Source organism: Antechinus flavipes, chromosome 5 (assembly GCF_016432865.1).
Source record: "Antechinus flavipes isolate AdamAnt ecotype Samford, QLD, Australia chromosome 5, AdamAnt_v2, whole genome shotgun sequence".
Classification (NCBI taxonomy): domain Eukaryota; kingdom Metazoa; phylum Chordata; class Mammalia; order Dasyuromorphia; family Dasyuridae; genus Antechinus; species Antechinus flavipes.
The window spans coordinates 41,153,958-41,181,792 of record NC_067402.1 but is presented as its reverse complement, the minus strand read 5'-3'; the positions used below and the strand labels follow the sequence as shown (position 1 = coordinate 41,181,792).

Here is a 27,835-nt window from a genome sequence, read left to right as displayed (position 1 = left end):
AGATCAGAGTTCTATTACTGAACTGATATAGACTAAAAAAATCCCAATCACTTCAAGGCATTTTAAAATATTTAAGTTTTATTAGATCCTTGTCATATTGTACAACAAATATGCTTCCTGCCTTATCTTAATTATCAAGCATTTAACTTTAATTGTTCTCTTTAAAAGGTAGTTTGAAAACTGAAAGTTTTAGTAGTTTAATGTTTTAAGTTTAATGGTGCTAGAAGCACATGTAATTTTGTGAAAATTGGAGCTTCATTTTTTTTTTATATTCTCATTTCAGGAAGCTGAAAAATTGCGTGTGGAAAATATCTTTTTAAAAGAAAGCAGGAAATTTGAGATTTGTCGAGATTCTGGTCAGATGCCCTAAAAGTCATCATGGCTTAGGAGTTTGTTTCCTTTGTCATAAAAAATGAACTGGCAGCTCAAAGTATAATGGAGCATTTTGTCTCCTTTTCAGAAGCCTTCCGATGCCATTCCAATTCCTACATCTCGAGGTGCTTGGAAAATACCTTCCAACTTGAAATGTTGGAGACGGTTTGTTTTGTTTTGTTTTTTCATTTTGAAAATAAAACCCAGCCTATAACTGTGGTTTATATGGAGACTTTGGTGCTACCACTGTTTTTCATTTTTACTTGAGGCTCCTAGTATATGGGTTGTGGGAGTCACTCAGTGTGCCTCAGTCTGCTCTTTTCTCTAGTATTTTTTTCTATGAATGTTCAAATGCAGCTTTTCTGATTACTTAACGCCTCTGGTTTTATTGGGTGTATTCACCATGTTTACAAAATTTGACGAGATTTTTATTATTTGTCATCTGTTGAGCAGAAAATACTTCTAGCACTATGTACTAGCAAAGTATATCTGTGAAACTAATAAATAAAACATTGGAAAATGTATACTTTTCTCAATTATCTGGGAATAAAGTTATTTTGAAAGAAGGTACCTGACCAGTACCTTAAACAGTGGGGGGAAAGTGATATTCTTCCTCTTTCCTTTCCTCCCCTCCTCCCCATGCAGATTAATTTCTCACATATGTATAAGAACCACTTGATTAATGCTTTGATTTAATGCAGAAATACATTTCTCTAGACAGAATAACCTAATTCTTCCCTTTGGGGTCCATTATTTTGTCATTCTTATTCTTATGAATGGAAAACACCTTTGGTTTTCTGGCTTGTTCCCATTGTAGGTCTTTTTTTTCCCCCCCGGAAGCATTTGGGGTTAAGTGACTTGCGCAGGGTCACACAGCTAGGAAGTGTTAAGTGTCTGAGACCAGATTTGAACTGGGGTCCTCCTGACTTTAGGGCTGGTGCTCTATCCACTGCACTACCTAGCTGTCCCTATAAGTCTCTTATTGAAGCTCATTATGTAAAAACAGGTGTATGAGATGCACATGTGTTTCCTTGAATATTCATATAGTTCTGTGATTTTTATGACAACTATGAAACGTAGCCAGATCTGGCCCTCTTCCTGCCATCTCCCTCTGGAGATAGAGCCTTTAAAGAGGCATAGCAAATTCCAGGCCAGGGTCCATGAGCAGACCCTTAGAGATCTCATAGTTTGACTCCCTAACCAGCTGTATTGGATATGTACACATGTCATCAAGCACGACTGATGCAAATAATCAGTTCCTCAGGACTCATCCAATTTACCCTTAAGCTTTGGTGATTGAAATCCCTTAGGTCAGGCTTTGCACTTACATCTTGCCTGACTCATCAGGAAGGGACAACATGGACCCCAGACTTTACTGGCTTCAAAGTGGGAAGACAGACCACCAGGAGAGAATCATCTTCCTTAGCACCCAAAGAAAAGAATAATGATGAAATCTTTAAGGGATCTTAGCAAATTTCGTTTGTGTTTGTTTTATGTCTTTTAGATGATAATTGTGAAATCTCAGGTTAGAATTTAAAATAAAGTTTGTATCAGACAATTTTCTAATGATTTTGTTGGTATGTGTGTTATTTCTCAAGCATACATAGATGGCCTGGCTAAGAATAATTACAAGATAAATGTAATCTCCATATTTATCTACACCTAGTCCTGGCCTTTGACCTGAACCTCAGCTCCCTTTTCAGTGTTATGAGCTGAGTGTCCCACAAGGCCCTCAAACTCGGCAGTCATTCTTTTCCTGCTATAAAGCCACTCATCCTGCCTTTTGTCCTGAGCACCCATGTGGACCAGCAGGGGCATTTGACCCAACATATCCAGTCATTTGCCAGTCCTCCCCTTCTCTGTGACTAGCCATCACCTCATTGATGCACTTGCTCTGGGTCTCTTCACTCTTCCTAGAGCTGTTAAAAGTGAGTGTCTCAAAGCCATTGCCTTGCCATGTCACGGGCATTCTAGTTTAACTCCGGGGGTTTGCTGTTGCCCCTAAGATCAATACAAATTCTTCTGACGTTGAGATTTTTCATACCTGGTTTCCACTTTTGCAGCCATAATACAAACTACATTTTTGCTATAACAGCCTACATTCCCAAAAAAACACTCCACCACTGGGCTTAAAGGAAAAGTGGGGTGCGGAACCAGGCTCCAACACTTTTGTCAGTGGCACATCAGAAGGATCTAAAAGAAGCAGTGCAGGTTTATGTGTGTTAAATGGAATGGAAGTACTTGATTATAATCGGTAGTCGGGCTCCTGCTTGGCCTGCATTCTGCTTCTCAAGGGCACAGCTGGTATGCACAGGAGACAGCCACACACTGAGCTACAGCTCCAGGATGCCTTGGAGGAAGGAAGGGAGCACCAGACCAGCCTTCTAGCCCCAAAAGATATCACTAAGACTATACCTTGAAAAAACATCCCAAGTTTGTGAGGCAGTGTCAGGACTCGGCTTGTGAGTCACTGAAGTAGTAGAGGAAATGTTATCAGTAACTTCAGCTGTGAATGGGCGTGACTTGTGCATCTTATTTCCGGCACTTGGTGCCCAGCACATAGTAGGTGCTTGACGTTTGCCTAAGTAAATTCGGGATTTAGATTACGCTCAGATTGTGCTCTAATGTTTCAATAATATTGGCCTTTAAAACTAATCTTGATGCTGCACCCACGTCCAGGAGTTTTGCCTTTGGACTGGCGATCCCACGTGGGCCTAGAAAGTTCCTTCAGGATTTCAGCCCGAGCGCGTCCTTTAACATAGAGAATAAGGGTCAGCAACTTTTCTGGGATGGAACTGCGCTTGCACGTGACGCAACAAGAGGTGAATACACACGGCGCACTTAAGTGCCAGGTTACTATAACTAGCTCTAGTAGACCGTGGCAAGGGTTTCACTTGGCAGTTGGGCGTTCAAGAGAGTAAGGAATTGGGAGATGCCGCGAGAATCAATTCCAAGGAGGAGGGAAATACGCGCATAGAAACGGGCCGTCACGGACGGGAGTGGAGGGCGCGCTGAGGCTGCGTGGCCAATAGAAAGCAGTTGCTGTAGAGGCAACGAGGAGCGTTGCTTGGAACAGTAGGCAGAAGGAAAGAGGAAGAAAGAACACTGGATGCGGCCAAAAAGGAGCCTGTCAGCATAGGGGCCGGAGGGGTTTCTCCCCCTGCCCCGAGGTCAGCGGTCCTGGGTCCGGCCCTGAGGATGCTCTAAGAGGCGAACGACAGACAGCTTCTCTCCTCTCTCCTCTCTCATCTCTCCTTCCTCCTCCTTCTCTTCCTCCTTTCTCCTTCCTCCCTCCTCCCTCCTCCTACCCCAGACCTTGAGTCGCGGGGGCGGAGTGACGAAAAGTGGGGACGGGGCGACGAGAGGCGGAGCAGGAGGAGGAGCCTCGAGCTCAGAGTTGGGTGAGCTCCCTCGCGCTCTTCATTGTGCCGCAGAAGTCACGTGAAGCAGGCAGCCAATGGCGGCGCGGGGGCGTGGTTGCCGCAGAAGAAGGAGCACCGGCAGGGACCCGGGCAAAGGCTCCGGCTCGGCCTCAGCTCCTGGCTCCGGCTCCGGCTCAGGCCCCATCGCTCTCCCGCTCCCGCTCCCGCTGCAAGTGCCAGTGCCCGCCGCCATGGCGGCCATCCTGGGGCCCAGCGCCCTGGCTCGGCTCCGCTGGGGCTCGGCCTTCTGCTCCATCGCGGCCGGCGGCTTGGGCGCCTTCGCGGCCGCCTTCGCCAAGCTGGCCCTGAAGCCGACGTCCCGGGGCCCGGAGGAGGAGGAGGAGCAGGAGCTCCCTTACCCGCCCGCCATGCAGGCCTGGGTAAGAGCCGGAGCCGAGCCGGCTGGCAGGCAGACTGGGCGGGCGTCTAGAGGGGCTGGCGGGCCGGGAGCTGGGCGCCCGCTGTCCAGGGTGCTGCCCGAGAGGGGTGGAGCAACCCGAGGTGTTTTGATTTCGCGCGGGTGTGAGAACCGGGCATGGACAGTTACCCCTCTGCAGTGAGTCTGCGAGGTGGGGAGGGGCAGAGACAGGTAAGAGTCCTCCGCAGCACCCATCGGAGCGGATCTGCGGGGTGGGGAGTAGGTTGGAAAAGACCCTCTGCAGTGTCCCCTCGGAGCAGGTCTTTGGGGTGGAGGGAGTTGGGGAGTCATCCCTCTGTAGCGCCCCCTTAGAGTGGGTCTGCGGGGTGGGGAACCAAACCCCTGCAGAACTCTGGGAGCGGGTCTGCGGGGTGGGGAGGAGGCTGCGGGCGGCATAAAGGACCCCTTTGCAGTGACATCTCGGAGCGGAGCTGCAAGAGAAGAGGGGACTGGAGAGGACTCTTCGCTGTCCTCTTGGAGCGGGTCTGTAGGGTTGGGAGGGGGCGGGAGAGGACCCTCTGAAGTGTCTCTCGGAGCGTGATTGAGGAGTGGGAAGGGAGCTGCATCAGAGAGTCCTCTCGGAGCCAGACTGCGGAATTGGGAGGGGGTTGGAGCGGACCCCTCTGCAGGGTGCTCTCCCGAGGGCTGAGGTCAGTCGGGGAAAGCGGAGGCGAGGATTTCTCTGCAGTGCTTCTTCGGAGTGGGACTACAGCTGAGGTGGAGGCGGGGACCAACCCCCTCCGCAGTGCCTCTCGGAGCCAGACTGCGGAGGGGCTTGGGGTGACCCTCTGTGCTTCGCCTTCTCGGAGCCGAACTGAGTGGGAGGGAACGGGGTGAACCCTCTGCATCACTCTCTCAAGCAGGACTTACTCAGGCTGGAGCTTGGCACTGTAGCCCACATCGTAGCAGGATTGAGGCGGGGGCGGGCCCTCTACAGCACCCTCTAGGGGGCAGGACTAGGGTGGGACGGGCGCCTGACTTTGGAGCAAGAAGGAAGGAGGAGGGAACTAAGAGGGGTGGAGCCTGAGGAATGGCAAGAGGGAGGAGGGGGGCTTGGTGCAGTGCCAGTCATCCTGTGTGAGGTAGTAAAATAAAGGCCCTTTGATGTTTCTGTTCTGATGTGGGGGCCATATTTAAGGAAGAGCCGTCGCCTGGAAGACAACCAGGGCTCAGTCAGAAAGGGGATGGCACTGGCTACCAAATGAGGACCTGATTAAGGGGCAATGTTTACCCTAGAGAAAAGACTAGGAGTGGGCATGGCCCTGGGACATTTGAAGGGATATCAGGTAAAGAGGCGTTTAGACGCCTTGTGCTTGGAGAGAACAGAATTAGGAAGACTCTCTGTGAGCATGATGAAAAGACCTATTTCATCCTAATAAAAGAAAATATTTTCAAACAATTAGAGCTTTCCCATAGTAGAACCATTTACCTTGTTAAGTAGTTTCCTGTCTCGGGAGTCCTCCTACTAGAGGATCTCCTGGCAGGGGATGGCCCTTTGTGAACTGGACTGAATGAAATCTGAGGATCATTCTAACCCAGGTACTTAAAATACATGAAGAAATCAAGATCGAGGCAAATGAATCTGTTTGAGCTTCGTGGTCTTTGTTCCCTTTTGAGATTTTTATCTTATCAAGATTTATGTAGATAAATCTTGGGTTTCATTTGCCTGCTTCTATTTCTAAGCTTGTGTTGAAAATCCCACAGGTTAGAAAGGAGACTCAATCACTTGATCCAGAGGAAATTGCCGAGCTTCTCTCCAATTAGAGCTCAGTGATTCTTTGGCACCAACTGGTTTTCACCCAGATCTCTGGACTCTGCAGCAGAAGTTGGATATTTGCGTGCTGAACCAGTTTGTATCCTAAACTGACTAGAAAGACACCAACCTCTGAGAGGGGCTTATGCCAGTTGTTGCTTCTGTATACTCCAGTAGTGTGGAATTATTTTTCATATTTTGGCTTTGGAAATTTGAGCACTTAAATTGGCACGAGAGTAGAAGAGGAGTCTTTTTGGACAGTAAACAATGTAGTGTTTACTGTGCTTTATACTTGGGAAGATCAGTTTCAGCATCATTTATCTTTCAGACCATGGCCAAATCACTTAATCTCTGTAAATCTTCAGTTTCCTTGTTTATTTTTAAGTGGATTGGATTCAGTAGCCTCTAAAGCCCTCTAAATGTATAGTTCCTCCTTCTTTAGAATGTAAGGCTATTGAAGAAAGGGACAGATTCTTTTTTTACTATACCCAGTGCTTGTTGAATAATGGAAACTTAATAAGTACTTATTGATTAATTAATATGGATTTTATCCCAATCACTAATGTCATCTTTTGGTTCATAGTATTCTACAACAATGCCTGGCAACATCTCAGAAGGGATAGGCTGATTGTTCATTTATTTGAAATTTTTTTGTATTCCAAGAATATTCATTAATTAAGTACCTGCTATGGCCAAAATACTTTATGGAAGCACTGGTATCTGGTGGCATCTAAAAAAAAAACTTAAGTCAGAGAGAACAGTTGATCTGAGAACTTGAGAGAGAAGAGAAGATTCAAAGAGATTGAGGAGAGGGATCCATTCCAGGCATGTCATAATAGGTTGTTCAAATGCATGGAGACAGGAGATAGACTGTAATATACAGGGAATAAAATGTAAGCTGGAATATATTGTATTCATGTAATGTCTAATAACCCTGGAAAGGTGGGCTGGAGCCAGATTGTGAGGGCTTTTAAATTCCAAATAGTAATTTTTATTTTGTCCTAGAGCCAGTAGAGAGGCACTGAAATCAACTGCAAGAGAAATACATGATCCAACCTGTCTTTTGTGCTATTGCTTTGGCAGCCATGAGGGGGATAAACTGGAGAGAGAGGATGTACTGAAGTCCAGACTAGTTAGGAGGCCACTGCTAAGTGGATCTGGCCTAGGAAAATGGTTGTGTTAGTGGATTGATGGTAGGGGGCAGAAAAGTTTGTGGAATTAGAAGTGATCAGATTCGGGAAAGGATTAGATACTGAGAATGAAGGAAAGTGGGGAGTTCATGATGATAGAGATTGTGAGGCTGCAGGACAGATTTAGTGTATGGAAGGCTGGCCTTGGGATCAGAAGCGTCTGGGCTCAAGTCCTGCTTTTGACATTGAGCTCTAGGCAAAGTCTGTGTTTCCAGTGGCAGAATCCAAATAACTCTTACACAATAAGTTTCATAGAAGTTGCAAATGAAAATTGAAATTTAACAATAAAAAATAAGGTAAGTAACTCATTGATACAACAATCAGAACTGGACAGGAAGGTAGGAAGAAAAGTTCAGTGTGCTTCAGAGAAGTTTTGGTGTCATCTTAACTCCTGGAGAACACTCACCTCACATCCAACCTTTGTCAATGCTTGTCATTTTGACCTTTGCCACATCTCTTCTATATACCCCTCTTCTCTATAGACAAAACCACAACCCTACTTAACACCTTCATCACCTTTCCTATAGCCCTTCAATGGTCTTCTAATTGCTCTTCCTGGCTTTTCTGAATGCAATCTATTTTCCTGGTTATATTTCCCTAAAGGTCAGTTCAATGCATGTCAACTCTGCCCTCAATATATTTCAGTGGCTCCCTGTTACTTACAGAATCAAATTTGAAGTCCTCTGTTATTTAAAGTCTTTTACAACTTGGGCACTTTGTAATTTTCCATTCATCTTGCATTTTCTTTATTTTTACTGGCCCATGTGAGGTTTCTCACACATGAACACTTCTTCTGATTTTCTCCATTTATCCATATTATAGATTTCCCCCCTCTTCATTTTTGACTTTTAACTTCAAGTCTCAGTGAATAACTTACCTGACATGCTAGCCCTCAATTTAGAACACTATTTCCCCTACCATATTCTGCCCTTTTGTAGTGACCTATGTCCATGTTTCAGATCTGCTGTTGATAGCATCGAGCTGGTCAGTGTCAGAGGGTTATGCCTTTGTAAGTCGGGGGTCTGTCACTTCAGTCTAGTAGAGGACAAACAAGAGGTTCACACAAATTTCTATTAAAAAAAAACTAGAGACTTCTACATTTTACAATTGAAATGGACGTTAGAAACCTATCATCTCACAGGCAAAATAAAGAGGAAAGGAAATGGCTTATCCAAGAACATGGAGCTATTGGGTGACACCCAAGATTGAAGCTCCTGGTTTCTTCCAAAACAAACTCTTTATGTTGGTTAAGTGAGGCATCAAGATGGAGAAATGACTGGACAAGATCTAATCCTCAGAGAAAAACTTGGATCAGTAACCTCCAACATCTGGCCTTCAATTTGACATCAAGAAAGACACCTTAAGGGGAAAGTGAGAGGGAAAGGTGGATTTGCAGCCAGGAAGTGCAATTTTTTCTTGGACTGGTTTTGTTAAGAATTGTATGAGCAAGGAAGTTTCCCCGAATGTTGGGGGGAAGAGGGGCAGGAGGATTCAGAAAAGAATTGGGGCAAAAGAAAAAGCATCAAGGGAACCTAGAGGACAGAAGGGAACAGTGGACCAACAGTGGACCAGACTCCCCCAGTGTCGCCTCCTGCATCCTGAGGATTCTCTGAGATGAGAAAGCCAGCATCCCTCCTCCCTTCTCCTAGCTCCGACCCTGAGCCTCGAGGGCGGGACGAGGGCGGGGTAGGAGGAGGAGCCCCGGACTTCGAGCTGGGTGAACTCACTAGCGCTCTTCACTGTGCCGCAGGAGTCACGTGAAGCAGGTAGCCAATGGCGGCGCGGGGGCGCGGTTGCCGCAGAAAGCGGAGCACCGGCAGGGACCCTGGCAAAGGCTCCGGCTCGGCCTCGGCTCCCGGGTCCGGCTCTGACTCGGGCCCCATCGCGCTCCCGCTCCCGCTGCCGCTGCCGGTGCCAGTGCCCGCTGCCATGGCGGCCATCCTGGGGCCCAGCGCCCTGGCTCGGCTCCGCTGGGGCTCGACCTTCTGCTCCATCGCGGCCGGCGGCTTGGGCGCCTTCGCGGCCGCTTTCGCCAAGCTGGCCCTGAAGCCGACGTCCCGGGGCCCGGAGGAGGAGCAGGAGCAGGAGCAAGAGCTTTCTTACCCGCCCGCCATGCAGGCCTGGGTAAGACCGGGCCGGCGGGCAGGCGGACTGCCCGGGTGCCGGGAGGGGCTGGTGGGCTGGGAGCTGGGCCCCGCTGTCCAGGGTGCTGACCGGGCGGGGAGAGGGAGTCCCGAGATCTGGTGCCACGCGTGTGAGGAGGGGCATCCTGGGCAGCGTTCCCCACCCTGAATAGATGTGTGGGGTGGACAGTCATTCCTCTGCAGCAGGTCTGGGAGGGGGGCGGGGGCAGAGGCAGGTAGGAGCCCTCCGCAGCACCCCGTCGGAGCGGGTCTGCGGGGTGGGGCGGGGGTTGGAGAGGAACTACAGTTCCCTTGTGAGTGGGGGGAAGGGGCTGGGGCAGGTAGGAGCCCTCCGCAGCTGCTCTTGGGAGTGGGGAGGAGGCTGGGGAGTCATCCCTTTGCAACGCCCTCTCGGGGTAGCGAGGGGGCTGGAGAGGACCTCTGCAGTGTCCCTCAGAGCGGTACTTCAGGGAGGGGAGGAGAAGGGGCTGCGACAGGGAGGACCCCTGTGCAGGGTCTTCTCAGAGTGGGACTGCGGGGTTGGGGAGGCGGCTGGGGCGGACTGGTCTGTAGAGCCTCCTCAGAGGGGGACTATGAGATGGTGAGGGGACTGGGGACTCCTCTGCAGAGCTCACTTCGAGCGGAAATGGATGAGGGAGCAGGGCGAATTTCTTCGCAGCGCTCCCTTCGAATTCGATTGCAAGGTGGGGAGGGGGCTGGGGTTTATTACTCTGCAGTCTTTTCTAATAGGTCACGGATTGGGGAGGGAACTGGGGAGCATCCTTCCGAATAGGACTGAGGGTGGGGAGAAAAAAGCTGTCAGATCAGGAAGAACACCTCTGCAGCACCCCCTCGGAGTGGGATTGCGGGATGGAGAAGGAGGGAGGGAGGACCCCTTTGCAGTGCACCCTAAGCGGAACTGGTGCTGGGGCTTTGGAAAGGGCATCATAACCTTCAGCAGAACCTCCTCGGAGCCGGACTGATGAGGACAGAAAGGACCTCACCCCACCCACAGCCTCTACCCTTTGAGCAGGAATGGAAAGGGGGAAAGGGGAAGCCTGGAGGGAACAGGGATGAAGGGAGGAGGTATGGCTTGATCAAGTCCCTTACCATCAAAGGTCAGGAAGGGCGAATAGATAATTCTGCTCTATTGTGGTGATCATAGTTGAGGCAAGAACCATCGCTAACCTAGAGGACATTCAAGGCTAAATCGGGAAGGTGGGGGTGGGGTGGGAGGAGTCACTGGCAACCAAATGAAAATTCGATTAAAAGGAGATGGGAGATGTGTTTCACCTAGAGAAAAGACTAGTAATAGAAAACAAGGGCACATGACACATTAATCGCCGTGTGATGAAGGTATATCAGGTGGAAGGAGAGTAGTTTTGGTCCTTTTGCTTGGCCCAAGAGAACAGTACTAAGACTCATTGCTGAAGGTGGGGAAATTTTATTTCCTCCCGATTTTTGGGAAATGTTTCAAATAGTTGGAACCTTCCCAGGGTAGAACTGATTGCCTTGTAAAATACAGTGCTCCTCATCTTTAGGAGTCTCAAAAAAAGTTTAAAACATCTCTTATGAAGGATGTTTTGGAGGGGAATATTTTAGGCGTAGGTTAAATTGGATGACGTAAGCAGACTCTTAATTCCGATTCAGAATTTTCGAACAGTCTTGAATCTATGGAGTTAGGGAAGCCCGAGTCTGTCTGAACCTTGGAAAATTATAAAGTCCCCAGTTCCCAGTTAATCTGTCCAGATTTTCATATTGAGATTCTGAGTTTTATTGCTGCCTCTAATTTTCTAAGATTGTGCTAAAAAGAGTCAAGAACAGGATGGACTGACAGTTACTCATAAAGCAAAAATAAACCTATTGCTGATGTTCCCCCTCTTTAGATCTGACTGACATCTAATGGCTCTTTGATCATGCTAGTCCATACTAGCATACCTGTCCATCCTGTCTTTGGAACAGAAGGTTCCTGTCTGGATAATGAATCATTTGGGACCTTAGAATAAAAAGGAAACAACTGGGAGGAGCTTGTGCCACTTTCTGGTGTTGCTATGACCAGAATGGTTTTTAAATTATTTTTATTATTGTATCCCAAGGGGATCCATTCAATAAACATTAAACACCTACTATCGCCAAAGTGCTTATTTGGGAGCACTAGTAGCTGGTAGAATCCAAAAGATTTTGTCAGGAAAAAAAGTTGATCTGAGAGCTTGAGAGGGAAGAGATTCAAAGAAGCTGAGGAGGGAATCCATTTCAGTCATGTCAGAATAGGCTGTTCAAATGCGTGTAGACAAGAGCTGTGCCATGTATAAGGAATAGAAATTAGACTGGGATGTAGTGTATGGATGTAATGTATAATAACCCTGGAAAGGAAGCTGGAACCAGATTGTGAGAATGGCTTTAAATGCCAAATGGTAATTTATATTTTGTCCTAGAATCAACAGAGAGACACGGAATCTTTTATAGCATAGGAATTACTTGGTGCAATCTGTTGTTTAGCAGTATTGCTTTGGCAACCAAGTCGGGATTAAATTGGAGAGAGCAGAAACTGGAGGCCAGACCGGTTAGGAAGCTTACTGCTAAGCAACAATAAGAGTGTGTGGACTAGAGGAATGGCTGTGTGAATGGAGAAATGGGATGGATGCAAGAAAGATTGTGGAAATAGGATTGAGCAGACTGGATGAATGGATGTGCAGAGTAATAAAGTGTGGTGAGTTATAGTTATCCTGCAAGAATGCTATTTTGCTTATTGTTGGGAGCACAGGTTACAAGGTTAGGAAGATCTAGCTTCAAGTCCTGTCTTTGACACATGATAGGTCTGTGGCTTTGGGCAACATATATGCCTCCCAGTGACCACCCAAAAACCACCCAAAAAAGTTGCAAGTAAAATTTCTAATATAAACAAAAACCACATAAGGTAAGTAACTGTGACAGGTGTGGGAGCTGGTTTTGGAAAGAGGAAGAGCTGGGTTTAAGTCCTCTTTAAACCCATACTGACTCTATGCCTCTGGGAAAGACATTTTTCTTTTTTGGGGGTAGGGGGGCTTGAGGCAATTAGGGTTAAGTGACTTGCCCAGGGTCACACAGCTAGGAAATTAAGGGTCTGAAGTCAGATTTGAATTCAGTATCCACTGCACCACTTAGCTGTCCTGAGAAAGACATTTAATGTCTCCCAACCTCCGTGTTTTCCACAACTCACCGGCACCTATCTCATATATCTCAATTGCAATGAAATCTTGATTTATCTTCATTACATTTCATGTTCGTATCTCCTTTCCTCTCCTCACACAACTGTCATTCTAGTTCAGATATCAACAGCCTTTCCTCCCGACCATTGCAGCGGGCTATTGCTCTCCCCACTAACATCTACACCAACACTTAGTTGACAGAGGGATTTTCCTAAAGCTCCATTCTGATCATTTCACCCCTTACTCAAAATCCAATGACTTCTATTTATTTTCCCACATTGGATAGGTTTCTTCACATCCCCACACATGATAAATACAGACTGCAGACTACACTGCACACATTGCTGTTCCTTCTACACGGATCACATCCAGACTCTGCGTACATGGCCGGGGCTGTCCCCACAACTATAATATTCGCCTTCCACCTCATTTCTCTAGTGTTCTTAGTGACGCATTTCATGATCGGATCTTCTTGTCAGTGAGGATCTTTCCTTTACCCTCCCACTTTCTGCAAGTCAGGGTTGCTAACATATTTGCATCTTGCATCCCCTTATCCCTATTAATGACTGTAAGGCATTGAGGGCAAGAGCAATATTGCAGCTGTTTTTGGAATAGGACGCATCCCAGGGCTACACCGCCGCTAGTGCTCTTCTCTAGGATCCTAGGCCGGAGATTACAGTCAGTTGTAAGAGGTGGTTCTTCAAACGTTGGGGGCTGAGTCTTGTATTGGGCCAAGGTCCGCACCAATGGAAAACTGCTGAGAGAAGGGGGCGGGGTAGAAGGAGGAGCCCCGGGCTCCGAGCTGGGTGAGCTCACTCGTGCTCTTCACTGTGCCGCAGAAGTCACGTGAAGTAGGTGACCAATGGCGGCGCGGGGGCGTGGTTGCCGCAGAAGAAGGAGCACCGGCAGGGACCCCGGCAAAGGCTCGGGCTCAGCCTCGGCTCCTGGCTCCGGCTCTGACTCGGGCCCCATCGCGCTCCCACTCCCGCTGCCGCTGCCGGTGCCAGTGCCCGCTGCCATGGCGGCCATCCTGGGACCCAGCGCCCTGGCTCGGCTCCGCTGGGGCTCGACCTTCTGCTCCATCGCGGCCGGTGGCTTGGGCGCCTTCGCGGCCGCCTTCGCCAAGCTGGCCCTGAAGCCGACGTCCCGGGGCCCGGAGGAGGAGCAGGAGCAGGAGCAAGAGCTTTCTTACCCGCCCGCCATGCAGGCCTGGGTAAGACCGGGCCGGCGGGCAGGCGGACTGCCCGGGTGCCGGGAGGGGCTGGTGGGCTGGGAGCTGGGCCCCCGCTGTCCAGGGTGCTGCCCGGGCGGGGAGTGGCAGGCCGAGGTCTGTTGGTGCTGTGCGTGTGTAAGGAGGGGGCGTTAGGCAGCGCCCCTTTCCAGCGGGTCTACGAGGTGGGGAGGAGGCAGAGATGGAAACCCTCCGCAGCACCTCATCGGAGCGGGTCTGCGGGGTGGGGAGGGGCCGGAGAGGACCCTTCGCAGTATCCCCTCGGAGCGGGTCTTAGAGGTGAGCAGGAGATTGGAAAGGACCCTCTGCAGTGTTCCCTCATAGCGGATCTGTAGGATTGGAGAGGACTATTCTATAGAGCCTCTTCGGAGTGGTACTAAGATGGGGTGGGGACTGGGGAGGACCCTCTGCGGCGTTCCTGGGAGTAGGCCTGAGGTTAGGGAGGGGCGAGGGTGCACCACTCCGCAGTGTCCCTTCAAACTAGTACCGTGAGATGGAGAGACCTTCTGCGAGCAGGACTGCAAGAGAGGGGGCGGAACCCTTTGCTGCGTCCCCTCGAAGGACTCAGAGCAGAGAAGAGGGAGTGGACCCCCTGCAGGGTCCCCGCGGTTGGGCACTGAGGATAAAAGACGCTCTGATGTATCCCTCCACAGTGCCTCCTCATAATCAGCTGACTGTGGTGGGCTGGACTTTTTTTCTATATCCCCCAGCAACCAGACTGGGGATGGGGGGAGCCATCGAAATGACGGAAGAGGATAACTTGGCATAATGTCCACCATACTGAGTTAGGTCTTGCAAGAAGCAATAAGAGCTTTAATGTTCTTACATTATTATGGCCATATTTTTGGAAGAGCTGTCTATAGCCTGGAGGGCATCCAAGGCTCAATTAGGATAAGGGGTACTGACAATCAAATGAAAATGTGATTAAAGAAGGAAGAATGTTTAACCTGGAACATTTGAGGGGGAAATCAGATAAGGGAGAGATTGGACTAGGTTGGCTGTCCTCAGTTTTTGCATACCTAGGGGACTACCTGGATGAATGGTGAAAAAGATTTCCCCTGGACAAAAGGAAAACAATTTCAAATAACTGGATCTTTTCCAAGATAGAGTAGATTATCTTAGACATTATGAAATTCTCCTCCTCTAGCTTTTCAAAAAAAAAAAAAGGCTGAAAGACTTCTTGTCAAGGAGGTCTTTATTCTGTAAAGCAATTAGTGTTTAAATTGGATGATTTCTGCAGATCCTTCTAGCTTAGACACCAGTTGCTTGAATGGCTTGAAGATTTGGAAATGGAAGAAAGGAAAGGAGTCAGTGTTTGAGCCAGGGAGCATCCTGAGGGCTTTGTTTCCAACAGATTTCTACTCCAACAGGATTTCATATTGGGATCCTAGGTTTCACTGCTTCTTTGTTTGCAAGAATCTACTGAAAGTATGTCAGTCAAACACACTCATTAACCACCTACTAATGTGCTAGGCATTTTACTGAGTGCTGGGGATACAAAAGAAGTCAAAAAACAATCCTTGCTTTTAATGGGGGAGATAACATGCAAATAATGCAAAAAAGATATGTACAGGACAAATTTGATATAATCAACAGTGAGAAAGCTCTAGAATTAAAGGTTGGCAAAGCCTTCTTGTATGAGGTAGGATTTTTTTTCTGGGATTTTAGAGAAATCAAAGAAAAAAGAAAGAGAGAGAAACATCAAGACATAAGGAGACTAGGAAAGAGAAATTCGAGAGAGGCAGAGGGAGGAGGGGAAAAAACTAAAGTGAGAGGAGAGAAATGGGAATAGCCAGTGAAAATGTCCAACATCCGGGTGTAGAGTATCCCGTGGGGTGGAAAGCAATGAGATCTTTGCTACTGCATAGAATATGTGAGGGCAAGTAAAGTGTGAGAAGACTGAAAAAGAAGGAAAGAGCACCTAATGGAGAGCTTGGGCTGCCTGACAGGGTTTTATATTTAGCTCTGTAGGTGATGGGAAAACATTGAAATTTGCTGAGTAGGACAGTGATTGGAGCTGCGCTGTGATTTAAGAATAATAGGAGTGAAGAATCCAAGGGAAGATGGAGAAAAGTGAAAAGATATCCATGTAGTATTGCTGAGATTCATTCCTGTTTTGTGGTAACTGGCATTCACACATTCTTTGTATACTACTGGTCCTCTCCTAGATCTATCCTGCCCCTTCTCCATTGAGCTCCACAGCAGGAGATGACTGTCAGTGATGAAACATGTTATAACCTAGAATAGAAGGTAGCAGCTTTTGCCAATTCTTGGGATACTTGTGCTGTAGATTGTTTTCCACAGGGCTATAGTTTTGGGTGATTTTTCATACTTTGGCTTTGGAACTCAAAAATCATTAACTTGGTGGTGGTGATTTCAGAGAGCATCACATCTCTTTTTTATGTTTGGGTGATTTTTCATACTTTGGCTTGTTTTCACAGAGCATCACATCTTTTTTTTTATGTTGCCTGTGAAGTTGCAAAGTTTGTAGAGGGCTGAATTTGGTGTCCTGAGTTTCAATCTAACTCAAGCACTAGTTGTGTGACTATGTGAGTCTTAATTACTCTTCACAGTGGGGAGGTTGGATTCAATTTCCTCCAAAGTGTTTTCTAGCTCTAAATCTATAATGATGCTTCATCTATGTGTCCTTCCCTTTTACACTGGGAGGTCCTTGTTTAGGGATCCAGAAGGTATACTGAAGGACAACCTTCAGTATGTCACGTAGTGGGTACTTAATAAATGCTTATTTACTCACTAATGTGGATTTTGTCCTAATCCCTTTCCTCCCTTTTTTAATTCACAATATTCCACAAAGGATGGCAAGTTGTCAGAAATGGTAGGCCAATTCTTCATTTATTCACTCTAAGGTATTAATTCGTTCATACAACAAAAAGTTAAGAACCTACTTGTGAGCCATAATGTATCAAAAGGATTAAAAGCTTGTAGGCTTTTTAGAGGAGCTGGCACTTGAGCTAAACTTTGAATGGGAGAAAAGGATTCTAAGATGCAGGGAGTTCAGTCATCATTAGTCTGTGGAAATGCATGAAAACAGATGAACTCTCATTTGTGCAGAATAGAAAGCACATTGGAACACAGTATGTGTGACTATAGTATTGAATAACTCTCCCAAAGTAGAATGGAGCCAAAGTGTGAAGAACTTTAAATGATGAAATGGGGTTAATATTTTATGCTAAAATTCATAGAAAGCCATAGACATTTGCATAGCATGGAAATTACTTGGTCAAGCCTGTCTTCAGGATTTGTTCTTGGCCAGACTGTGGGGAAGACCATGAGAAGAGGCTGGAGGCAAGACCAATAGTATAGGAAGAGCCCCTTCTGAGGGAATATAGCTGTGTGACCAGAGAGAAGGGACAGAATCAAGAAAAGGTGAAAAAGTAGGATGGGGAGCAGGGAAGAGTCAAGGCTGACTCTGATGAGTAATAGGTGGGGAGCATGCGGGGGCTCACGTCCTGCCTTTGATCCCCTGAGAGCTGGATGACTTTGGGTGAGTCATCTACCTTTATCATCTCGGGCCCTAAGTGAGATCTGGGCTATGAAAAAACAAAAAGCACCTAAATCACTAATTCCAGAGCAAACTTCGAGTACTGGTCTTGGAGGCACCAAGACCTGGATCCAGACATGCTGCCTGCGAGCTTTGGGATATTTGGATTGGGGAAAAAGATACTCCTCTATGTTTTCCTTCTAGGTGTGGGAGACTAGCAGTGTGGCTGCAGTCAGGAGCCACGAAGGGTTGCTTTTCTAGAAATAGGGGTGGTTTTTACAACTTCCCCGAGTGTTGGGATGCGGAGGGGGGAGGGGAGTTCAGAAAAGAACTGGGACAAAAGAAAAAGCGTTAATGGAATGTAGAAGACAGAAGGAGCAGTGGACCAGACGTCCCCAGGCTCACCTCCAGCATCTTGAGGATGCTCTGAGATGCGAACACCAACATCCCTCCTCCCTCTTCCTAGTTCCGACCCTGCGCCGCGAGGGCGTGGCATGGTGGGGACGAGGCAACGAGAGGCGGGGCAGGAGGAGAAGCCCTGGGCTCCGAGTTGGGTGAGCTCACTCGCGCTTGTCACTGTGGCGCAGAAGTCACGTGAATCAGTCAGCCAATGGCGGCGCGAGGGCGTGGTTGCCGCAGAAGGCGTAGCACCGGCAGGGACCCAGGCAGAGGCTCCAGCTCTGGCTCGGCCTCGGCTCCTGGCTCCGACTCCGGCTCTGGCCCTATAGCGCTCGCGCTCCCGCTCCCGCTGCAAGTGCCAGTGCCCGCCGCCATGGCGGCCATCCTGGGGCCCAGCGCCCTGGCTCGGCTCCGCTGGGGCTCGGCCTTCTGCTCCATCGCGGCCGGCGGCTTGGGCGCCTTCGCGGCCGCCTTCGCCAAGCTGGCCCTGAAGCCGACGTCCCGGGGCCCGGAGGGGGAGGAGCAGGAACAAGAGCCCGCCATGCAGGCCTGGGTAAGAGCCGGGCCGAGCCGGCGGGCAGGCGGACTGGGCGGGTGCCGGCAGGGGCTGGCTGGCCGAGAGCTGGGCGCCCGCTGTCCAGGGTGCTGCCCGGGCAGGGAGGGGCAGCCCGAGGTCTGTTGGTGCCGCGCGTGTGGGGAGGGGGCATCCTGGGCAGCGCCCTCTCCGAGTAGATGTGCGGTGTGAGCAGTTACCCTTTGGCAGCGGGTCTGCAAGGTGGGGAAGGGACTGGAGAGGACCCTCTGCAGCACCCCATTGGAGCGAGTTTGAGGGTTGAGGAGGGACCTGGAAAGGACCCTCTGCAGCGTCCCCTTAGAGTAGGTCTGCAGAGATGGTGGAGCGGAGGTCGGCCCCCTCCTCAATGTCCCCTTAGAGCTGGACTAACAGGTTGATGAAGAGGAAGAGGGAAGGGACATCTTTGGAGTAGCTCTGAAGATGGGGGAAGGAAGGACCCCTCCTGCAGTGCCCCCTTTACAACAGTCCCTCTAAGAAGAACTAAACGGGGAGGGAGGCGATCCTTCTGCAGCTCCCCCTAGGAATGGAACTGCTACAGGTGAGGTTTAGGGGGACTGACTCCTTGGAGGTAGACTCCTCCCTCTTTTCTCTCTCGAAGTGTTGCTGAGAGTGGGTGACAGATCACTGCGGGTCTGCAGTGGAACTGGATTTTTTTTTTCCGGGGTGGGAGGGAGGTTTTCTCAAGGAAAGATGACTGTCCACACTGAATTAAACTCACCTGCTCCAGAATCTGTGTCTGAGGTGGACTGTCACTCTCCTCCGGGAGGACCTTCCCTCCAGGTCAAGGACGCTGCGGCAGAATCTCGGTATAGTCTGCAGGTCGTTGTACTCTTGTATCCCTCCACCCATAGCTCCTTCAGGGGTGCATTTCTGCCGCCGGCAGAATAATAACTACAAGTGTTTCCATCTAAGGTTTCCAAAACAGCGTACACGATCTCTCCTGCAGCTCTGGTTTGTGTGATAGTGTTGTGCTTGCGTCCTATTTCCCTATGAATAGCTCCTTGAGGACAGGGACTAAGGAGCTGCTTTCTAGCATCTCTTGCTGGTCCTGTCCTCCGGGATCACTGGGCCAGAATGGCGTTCCTATGGAGCTGGGACTTGGAGGGGGGACTTGGGAGACCCTCTGTTTGACATCAGTGTCTCATGCATGAAAATGTTCTGAACATCCCTCCGACCCCCCAGCTCCTGCCCCTTCACAGTGAACTTTGTAGGCCTCTTTTCTTCCCCTGCAGCTGACCCTGATGTTCCGGCTGATGGCCTTTTCCTTGATGATTGTCAGCAATTCCCTCATGTGGGCCTTCTTTTCCAAGCGCTCAGCATTTCCTCCTCCTCTGCCACGGCCTCATTGACAATGACTGCTTCTAACATCATTGCCTCGGTGAGTGACCAGGGCTCGTCCAGTGTGCCGAGCTTCTCTGAGCTCTATTTCTCCTGTGAAATATAAAATGGTGTGGGGTAGTGGACAGAGAGAGGGCCAGTCCTGGAGCCAGCATATATTTAGACCTGGAGAGGATGGAGCAGGAGAGGAGTAGGAGAAGGGAAGGGGCTTATGAAAAATCCAGGGCTGGTTCTTTGTCATAAGGAGCAGCCTTCAGCTCCCCAAGATTCTACTCTAGATGAATTATTATGCATCAGGAAAGGGAGTTCAGAATCACAGATTTGGATTAGGAAAAAAAAATACATGTTTGTTGAGAATCCAATGGAACTTAGGAAGTTCTATTGCTTCTCTGAAGATTGCTGACTTCCTTGATGTGAGTATACTATCCCTGAGCCATATCCTAAGTCCTCTCCCCTTTAGCAGACTGTGGCAGGAGCTCCTTGAGAACAGGAACCAATGGTGATTTTTTGGTAAATTGTTTTCTTTTGTCTTTATATCCTAAATGCTTAGCATCATACTGTAGGTGCTCACTAAATATGGTGATGAAAACAAGTCCTGCTCTTGGGACCAGCTGCATTCAGGCCTTACCCCACCTGATGCTTTAGGGAGGATTGGTCCTTGGATCAATGGCAGGACTGTGCTTCTGAGACTTCTGAGCAGGCAGGGAGACGCTGGTTCTGACCCATCCATTTCAGAGGAACAGAATGAAGCTAAGGAAGAATGCAGGCAGTTGTGGCAGTGATTCTGAGCCCAGATCTTACACCTGGGCTCAAGTCTTAGGTCTGACTCCTGGTGTGGTTTCTCATAGACCTCAGTCTCTTCATCTACAAAATGAGGTGATGGGACTGAAGGACACTTGAAGTCCTGTGAGCACCAGATCCAAAATCCTGTGTTCCCATTTCCTAAGGCTTCACAGCTTTGCACTCTGGCTTCCAATAAGGGCACGGCCCAAAGAATCTTCTGGGGGGGATGGCAGAAAGCAAAGGTGAGAGATGGAGCCTCAGGGCTCCCATGGGATCAAGTTGGCTCAGGGTGATAGCAGCCCCCAAATTAGCTGAGGAGGAGTCACCGGGTACCAGAGCCCTAGTCCAGGTCTCCCAAGAAGAGAGGCTAAAAGGATGAGTTTTCCCTCCTCTGTGTCCTCTGCCCCTCCAGGCCTTCCTGGGTTACCTGTTGTATGGAGAGTACTGTGCAGTGATGTGGTGGGCTGGCGTCGTCCTGATCCTCTATGGACTGGCACTGATGCACATAAGCTCGTCGGCCGACGAGGAGCTCGAGGAAAAGAAGAACCAGTAGGGCCCCCCCCGAAGGCGACCGTTCCTCGTGCTGCTGTCAGCCCTTCGGGACCCCCGGCCTCCATAAGGCCACCGAGTTCTGGGGGAGCAGTTGTGTTCTGTTGTTGTTGTTGTTTTTTTAATTCCTATCTATGGAAGAAACCAATGCTAGACACCATCTGATTGAATCATGCTTCAAGGATCTCTTCAGGCAGGGTGTACTCATGTCTCTAGGCCTCTGGCAAGCAGATTTGTGCTTCTGACTCGGTTGGGAAATTCTGCTAGATGTCTAGAAATCCCAGGGAGAAAGCGGAGTTCTTGCTGGAGTTGTGGTTCAGATGGATCTGTTCCTTGTCTCCAGGGGACAGATCCAAGGAGGAGGCTTTGCCTCTGGTGAGTGTTTCTCCTTGGGGCATCTTAGACAGAATAGAGGAGGCTGACCTTGGGGTTGACCTTGGGTCTGAGTTTTTCTTGTTCTCTCTGCGGAGCTCCAGTGATGCCAGAAGTATGTTTATCACAAACCCTAAATCTTAATTTCATGGGATTTAAGGTCAGTTGGTATTGATATATGTGCCAATAACAATTAATAAGCACCTAGACGAGACCAGGCCCTGAGGAAACCAAACCGTGAGACTGTGCCATTCCATGCCGTTCCATGCCCTGGAGGTATATGTAGTCTGTTTGAGAGGGAACAAAGAAGAATGATACTGAGTAGAAAGTGATTAAAAAGCCCTCTCCCTCTCTCACCGAAAAAAAAAGGAGGGGAGGGATAAAAAAGCAAAGGGAAGATCTAAGAACAGGATTTCTTAACCTTTTTTGGTTCATGGGCCCCTTTGGCAGGCTGATAAAGCCTATTAGTCCCTTCTAAGAATATGAGTTTTTAAAATAATTAAATAAACTACATAGGATTACAAAGGAAATTCAATTGACATTCAGTTATCAAAAAAAAAAAAAAAAGATTAAAACAAACTAATACATGGACACCCAATTTAAGAATTCCTAATCTAAGACAATGCATCATAAGATATTCAAGAAGGTGCCCAGGTTAAGAACCCCTGGTCTAAGATAATGTGCCATAAGGAATTTTGAGGAGGAAGAAGACCATGCCATAAGGAATTTTGAGGAGGAAGAAGACTGTGCCATAAGGAATTTTGAGGAAGAAGAAGAGGAGGGATCCAGAAAATCTACACAGAGGAAATGGTTACCAAGTTGATTAATGATTTCAGAAAGAAGAAGTGAAGAAAATGAGTTGTACATAGGGAAGAAAGACTTGGCAAATGGAGGAGTGAGGAATAGCTAGTTGTTTAGTTTGAGTGAAGGGAGAATTCATGGAAGAAGGTTGTAGGAAATAAGGCCAAATAGGGAGGTAGGAGCCGGACTGGAAAGGATTCAGATGTCAGGTGCACCTGCTAGGGGGTCTCCACAAGTATTTACTAAGCTACTATGTGCCAAACACAGCATTAAGTATTGGTGATACAAGACAAAAAATGAACTATCCCACCTTTTTTAGACAATATGAATGTTACTGTAGACTGCATAAAGTGCTAAATACAAATCCGTACAAAGTAATTATGGATTCTACTTCCACTGTCTACAACCTTCAAAAGATAATCAAAATTTACTCTTAATTCTTCTGTAGCACTTGCATTTCCGACAATGATTTGAACATCCCCAAAGTATATTAGGGAGGCTTTCCACAGTCTGGCTCCATCTTTCTCTTCGGGTATGAAGGAACAAAGTCACCCCCCCCCAAGAAAACAAAATCAGGGAGATTGTTCAAGGAAGTATGGGATGTAATTATAATGAGTATTCCAAGAAATATAAAACGGAATTCTTAAAAAAAATTGATAAACATACAGTTGACACCGCTCTGGGGCCTCCTCAGCTCACTGGTGAATCCCTGGCCAGGATCCCTATTTCCTGAAGAGCTCTAACCACGCCTGTGCTTGCTTCATGCTCAGCTCTCTTCCACCTGCCCCACCTGCTTAGCAGCCTCCCCTTCGCTTGATTCCCCAAATCCCACCCCAGCCCCCTTCTATGTGTTGTATTCCTGCATTAGGATGTAAGCTCCTTGAGAGGAGGAACTGACTTGTTTGCTTGTATTTGTATAGTATAGTGTCTAGCATGTAAGTGCTTAATAAATCTAGCAATCAAAAAGAGTTGTTGTTGTGTTGCTATTTTTTTAAAGCAAGAATTAAAATTTTCATGTTGAGAAAAGGAAATTTATGACAAAAGCAAAAGAAATTTAGAGATTAGTTCATATGTCTCAATGCTATATTCTGTTGTGCCTAAACTTTAAAAAAGTGTGATTCCCAATCATTTCTATGACACAAACATGGAACAATTGAGCTGGAAGAATGTTCCTTGTATGAGATGAGAATAATTTAATATTGTAATATTAACTGTTCAAATCATGGTATTAATGCCAAGGGTTTCAGTCCTACCTCCCACCATTAATACTGATGGGTTAACTTCTTTGAATTTCCTCAACTCCACGATGAATTGAACGTCTTCATTTTAAGTAAGCACTGTCTCTCCCTCTAGAATGTCATAGGTAACAAAGAATATAATAGTCAGGAATATAAGTTCATAACAGTCACAATATTAGAAAAGGCCCAATGAGAGAAGAGATTCTTTCTGGCCAGCAACTTCAGGGAAGATGCAACCTTGAAGAAGGACGTTGATGTGGAGAGAGATGCTGTTGCTATCATAGGCAAATGCTTCACACTAGAACACAGAAATGAAAGTACAGCAAGTCTAGTAGCAGCTGGATGACCCCTTGGGGCTATGTAGAGGGCCGGTCTGGGTTGAACAATATGGCCTCTGATCTCCCTTCCAACAACGGGATTCTGACCTCTAACCATACATTGTTCAATGCCTGAGCACAGACTGGTCAGCCATATCTTGGGAATCCTGGGAAGCTTGTTTGAAGAGGAGGGAGGGAGGGAGGATAAGCATTAATATAAAGTTATATGTGCCAGGTATTGGGCTAAGTACAAAAATTATCTCAGCCCTAAATATTGACTGTTATTTATCTATCAATACAATATTGACTAAATACTGACTAAATATTGATATAATAATAAAGTACTTTATTTAGAGGAACAGGGGAACAAGTACATGGGAAGGGGAGAGATTGAGTGAAACTTCCTCTTTCCTCAAAAAAGCACAAACATGGTTCTAGTCTGACCCATATCATGGAAGAAATCATTTTGAAGACTGAGAAATCCCCAAACACATCCTCTGTGTACGTAGGTGGTCATCTAAGTCAGGACATATACTAAAGTGAATGGCCCTACCATTGAATGGTAATGTAATGAGGTATAATAGGCACCAAGAATGGTAAATAGAAATAGTTTATTTCTATTGAATTACTTCATGTATAAGGGAGGAGGGGAGAAGAAAGGGAGGGAAAAAAATTTGGAACAAAAGGTTTTGCAAGGGTGAATATTGAAAACTATCTTTGCATGTATTTGAAAATAAAAAGCTATTACTAAAAATAGAAGTAGTTTCAGAAGAATAATAAATTGAAAAAAGAATATCATATGAAAATGTCAAATAGAAATTCAAGTTTGTGACAAGAACAATCATAGCAAAATAACCATCATGGGTTACAAAATATGTTATTTATTATGTGAACTAACAAAGGAAAAGATGAGCTCTTTAATGGAACTCACAATTAACCAGGAGGAAAGAGCCATTAGGGGGCAAATACTATGAGATGAAGGCTACCTCATAGCAGGCTTGGTCCTGGAAAGCCTTCAGCAAAGCACCTTTTTTTATAGGGGGAATACAATCTTGGGGTTTCTGAGAGGAGGAGGGGAAAAAAAGGCAGGAACAAGGATTCATATTGAGATGTTGAGACTGCCTTGAAGATACTAACAAAGGCAATCTGGGAAAGTCTGGATTCCCATCAATATTTGGTAACTTTAAAGATGCTTTTCAAGGCAGTCTGGCACCTTATGGTTGCTTTAACAGAATGAGAAACCAAGTTCCCAGGATGAGTGTTTGCGCATTTCCTGACAAGGGGAGAGAATAAGCTGGTTTCAGAATTCACATCTGTAGAACTGTCCTCAAAGCAAGAAAAATTGGGGAAGCTGAAACCTTGCTTTTAAAAGCAACCTAGAGCCTGTATACCAAAGAGATCATAAAAAAGGGGAAAGGACCCTAATATATAAAAATGCTTTTTTTTTTCCTTTTGCCTTCAATCTTTCCCAATATCAGAGTCTTCTTGATCTTAAAGGAAGAAAAAGGACCCACATGTACAATAATGTTTGTAGCAGCCCTTTTTGTGTGGCAAGAAACTGGAAACTGAGTGAGTGCCCATCAGCTGGGGAATGGCTAAATAAGTTGTGATGTATTAATATTATGGAATATTATTGTTCTATAAGAAACATTTAGCCAGGATGGTTTCAGAAAGGAGAGACTTACATAACCTGATGCTGAGTAAAGTGAGCAGAACCAGGAGATTATTATATATAGAAACAGTGAGATTATATCATGATCAATTCTGATGGACATGGCTCTTTTCAACAGCGAGATGATTCAGGCCAGTTTCAGTGGTCTTGTGATGGAGACAGCCATCTGCACCCAGAAAAGGAACTGTGGGGACTGAATATGGATCACAACATAGTATATTCGCCTTTTTTATTATTGTTTGCTTTCTTGCTTTTTTTCTTCCTCATTTTTTTCTTTCTCATTTTTTTCTTTTTTGATCTGCTTTTTCTTGTGCAGCATGATAAATTTGGAAATATATAGAGAGAATGTGCATATGTTTAACATATATTGGATTGCTTGCTGTCTAGGAAAGGGGTTGGGAAGAAGGAAAGGAGAAAAAATTGGAACACAAGATTTTGAAAGGATAAATGTTTAAAATTATATTTGCATGTATTTTGAAAATAAAAAACTATTATTAAAAAAAGCAAGTAGCAGAAGCTCTGTGAGCCTTGCTTACTTCATCTGGGAAATGAGGATGTTGGACTAGACCACCCCGCTGCAAGGTCCTATTTAGCTAAATCTGGGGGCACGTTCTGAATTCTCTGACTTGGAGAGAGAGAATGGGACCTGGAGAAAGGAAAAAGATATTGATAGCTGATAATTTAAAGACTCCCAAGAGACAATTTGCCTGAGTTTAAGGGGAGGAAAGCAGGACCCACTGTGGGCCTCTACAGTAGGAGTTGGTGGACATGGGAGATGTTCCAGGGGTCAAAGACAGAATCCCCTAGAAAGCAAAATATTCATGTCAGCACTTTTTTGTGGTAGGAAAGAAATGGAAACAAAATAGACGTATATCATTTGGAGATTGACTAAACAAGTTGTGACACAGACACTTAATGGGATATTAACTATAATTCAAAAAATAACAAATAAGAAGAATTCAAAGAAGCATGGGAAATTTACATTCCTTTGAACAGAACACCTACAAGTAAGGGTATGATACCCTATGTGGACAAAGGGAAGGGAAGAAAAAGAAGAAATAAAAGACTTTAAATTGAAAAAGAAGAGGGAGAGAATGAAAGAAAAAGAAAGCAAAGGAAAAAAAGAAAATGAACACTAACTAAACCAAGAAGTTTAGTCTCAGAGATGAGTTGAAAAACTGTATCTCCCTCCTTCCATTTCTCCATTTCATTGGGTATCAAATATTCATTTGTTTAATATGTCATTTTTGTTTAATGAATTGATTTTGTCGAATTGTTTTTTCCATTCTTTTTTGTTTAAAAAAATGCTCACTGATTGGGAGAAAGGTAGAAGGGGATATACTCACAGACAAAAGTGATTTAGAAAGAAGATATAAATCAAAATATCTTGAAAGTGAATTCAAGTAGCACCTGACTACTAAGACAAAGCAAACATCATACTTCTCTACTCCAATTAACACAGCAGAATCCAATAATTATTAAGCATCTATTGTATAATATACTTTACTAGATCTGGGGGAACTCAGATTCTGATCATATTTTTAAAAGTTTAAGGTGCTACTGACATAGTCTGATAGTTTTAAAGTGGCACAGTGGACAGAATAACTGGCCTGGAGTTAAAAAAAAAAAGTTCAAATTCAGCCTCAGAAAATTATTGTTTCTGTGACTTTGAGCAGATTGTTTAACTTGCTTGTCTCAGTTTCCTCATCTGGAAAATGAGCTGGAGAAGGAAATTGCAAATGACTCCAGTAACTTTGCCAAGAAAATCCCAAAGCGAGCACAAAGAATTGGAAGTCACCACTGAACAAGAAGAAGATTAGAAACGCTAACTGTGTGAAATAGTGAGAAATAATTCCACTGGACTTGGGATAGTAAAGTTAAAAGTTCATTTTATTATACATGCAGAAATAGGTATTCTATAAAATGGGCACATTGGGAATTCAAAAGCACACTCTTTTGCTCCCTGTCCTGAAAAGCAAGTCCCTTCCTGTTTCCCTCATTAGTTAGGTATTACCAAGATTACAGCCTATCTGGAGAGATTGATTCTCCCACATGAATCTCCACCTCATATTACATCATTACATCTTCCCCCCATGTGAGTATAAGTCCTTGATACATCTTCCCTTCCACTAGGGAGTGAGTCTCTACCCTCTAATTTAACATCTTAAAATGCGTTTCTTATTCTAAGTTCCCACTTCTGATTACATTTTCCCTCCATAAATTTTGTTTCCTTGCTCCTTGTTAGCCTAACCTCTGTTTCTTATGTTTTAAGTTCATTTTTTCTGATTGTTTCATAATTCTGTGGAAATAAATCCTCACTCAATTCTCACAAAATGAAACCAGGAAATTATTTCTGGTCCTCAGGTCCTCTGTTATCTTTCCTTTTTAAAAAAAAGTTGCTGAAAGGAACAATGTTGGAGGAGTAAAAATTCAGACAGAAATGGTGAACTATGGGAGCCAGTTTATTGTTCAGGACATTGAACATCCTTGGACTGGGGGCTAGGGGTGGAAGAAGTGACCATCCAAAAACAAAATAGTTTTATTCACAATAGGGATACAAAGAAAGACAAATGCAAGCCTGCCCTCTAAGAGC

The 27,835-nt window shown here is 46.2% G+C and overlaps 2 protein-coding genes across 2 annotated transcripts in view; both read left to right on the top strand.

Annotated features, from left to right (window-relative positions):
• Positions 1-1,938, top strand: part of KIF15 (kinesin family member 15) — a 50,016-nt gene extending 48,078 nt beyond the window's left edge. The window contains exon 35 of the mRNA XM_051961832.1: positions 284-1,938. Coding sequence (XP_051817792.1) covers positions 284-370 — 87 coding nt within the window. The 3' untranslated portion in view covers positions 371-1,938. The remainder of the gene's footprint in view (positions 1-283) is intronic.
• On the top strand, positions 1,731-22,983 carry TMEM42 (transmembrane protein 42). Its single transcript, XM_051962347.1, has 4 exons — positions 1,731-1,758; positions 3,779-4,174; positions 19,405-19,550; positions 20,706-22,983. The coding sequence occupies exons 1-4, from the start codon at positions 1,731-1,733 to the stop codon at positions 20,844-20,846; spliced, it is 711 nt and encodes a 236-aa protein (XP_051818307.1). The 3' UTR covers positions 20,847-22,983.
• The last annotated feature ends 4,852 nt before the right edge of the window (positions 22,984-27,835 follow it).

What these genes read in the sequence shown, in the direction of transcription:
- TMEM42 (XM_051962347.1), top strand. Translation starts at nt 1,731, where the DNA reads ATGGACCCCAGACTTTACTGGCTTCAAA. An exon ending in CAGACTTTACTGGCTTCAAA is followed by an intron (nt 1,759 to 3,778) that starts GTGGGAAGACAG and finishes GAGTTGGGTGAG; the next exon opens with CTCCCTCGCGCTCTTCATTG. An exon ending in CTTCTAACATCATTGCCTCG is followed by an intron (nt 19,551 to 20,705) that starts GTGAGTGACCAG and finishes CTGCCCCTCCAG; the next exon opens with GCCTTCCTGGGTTACCTGTT.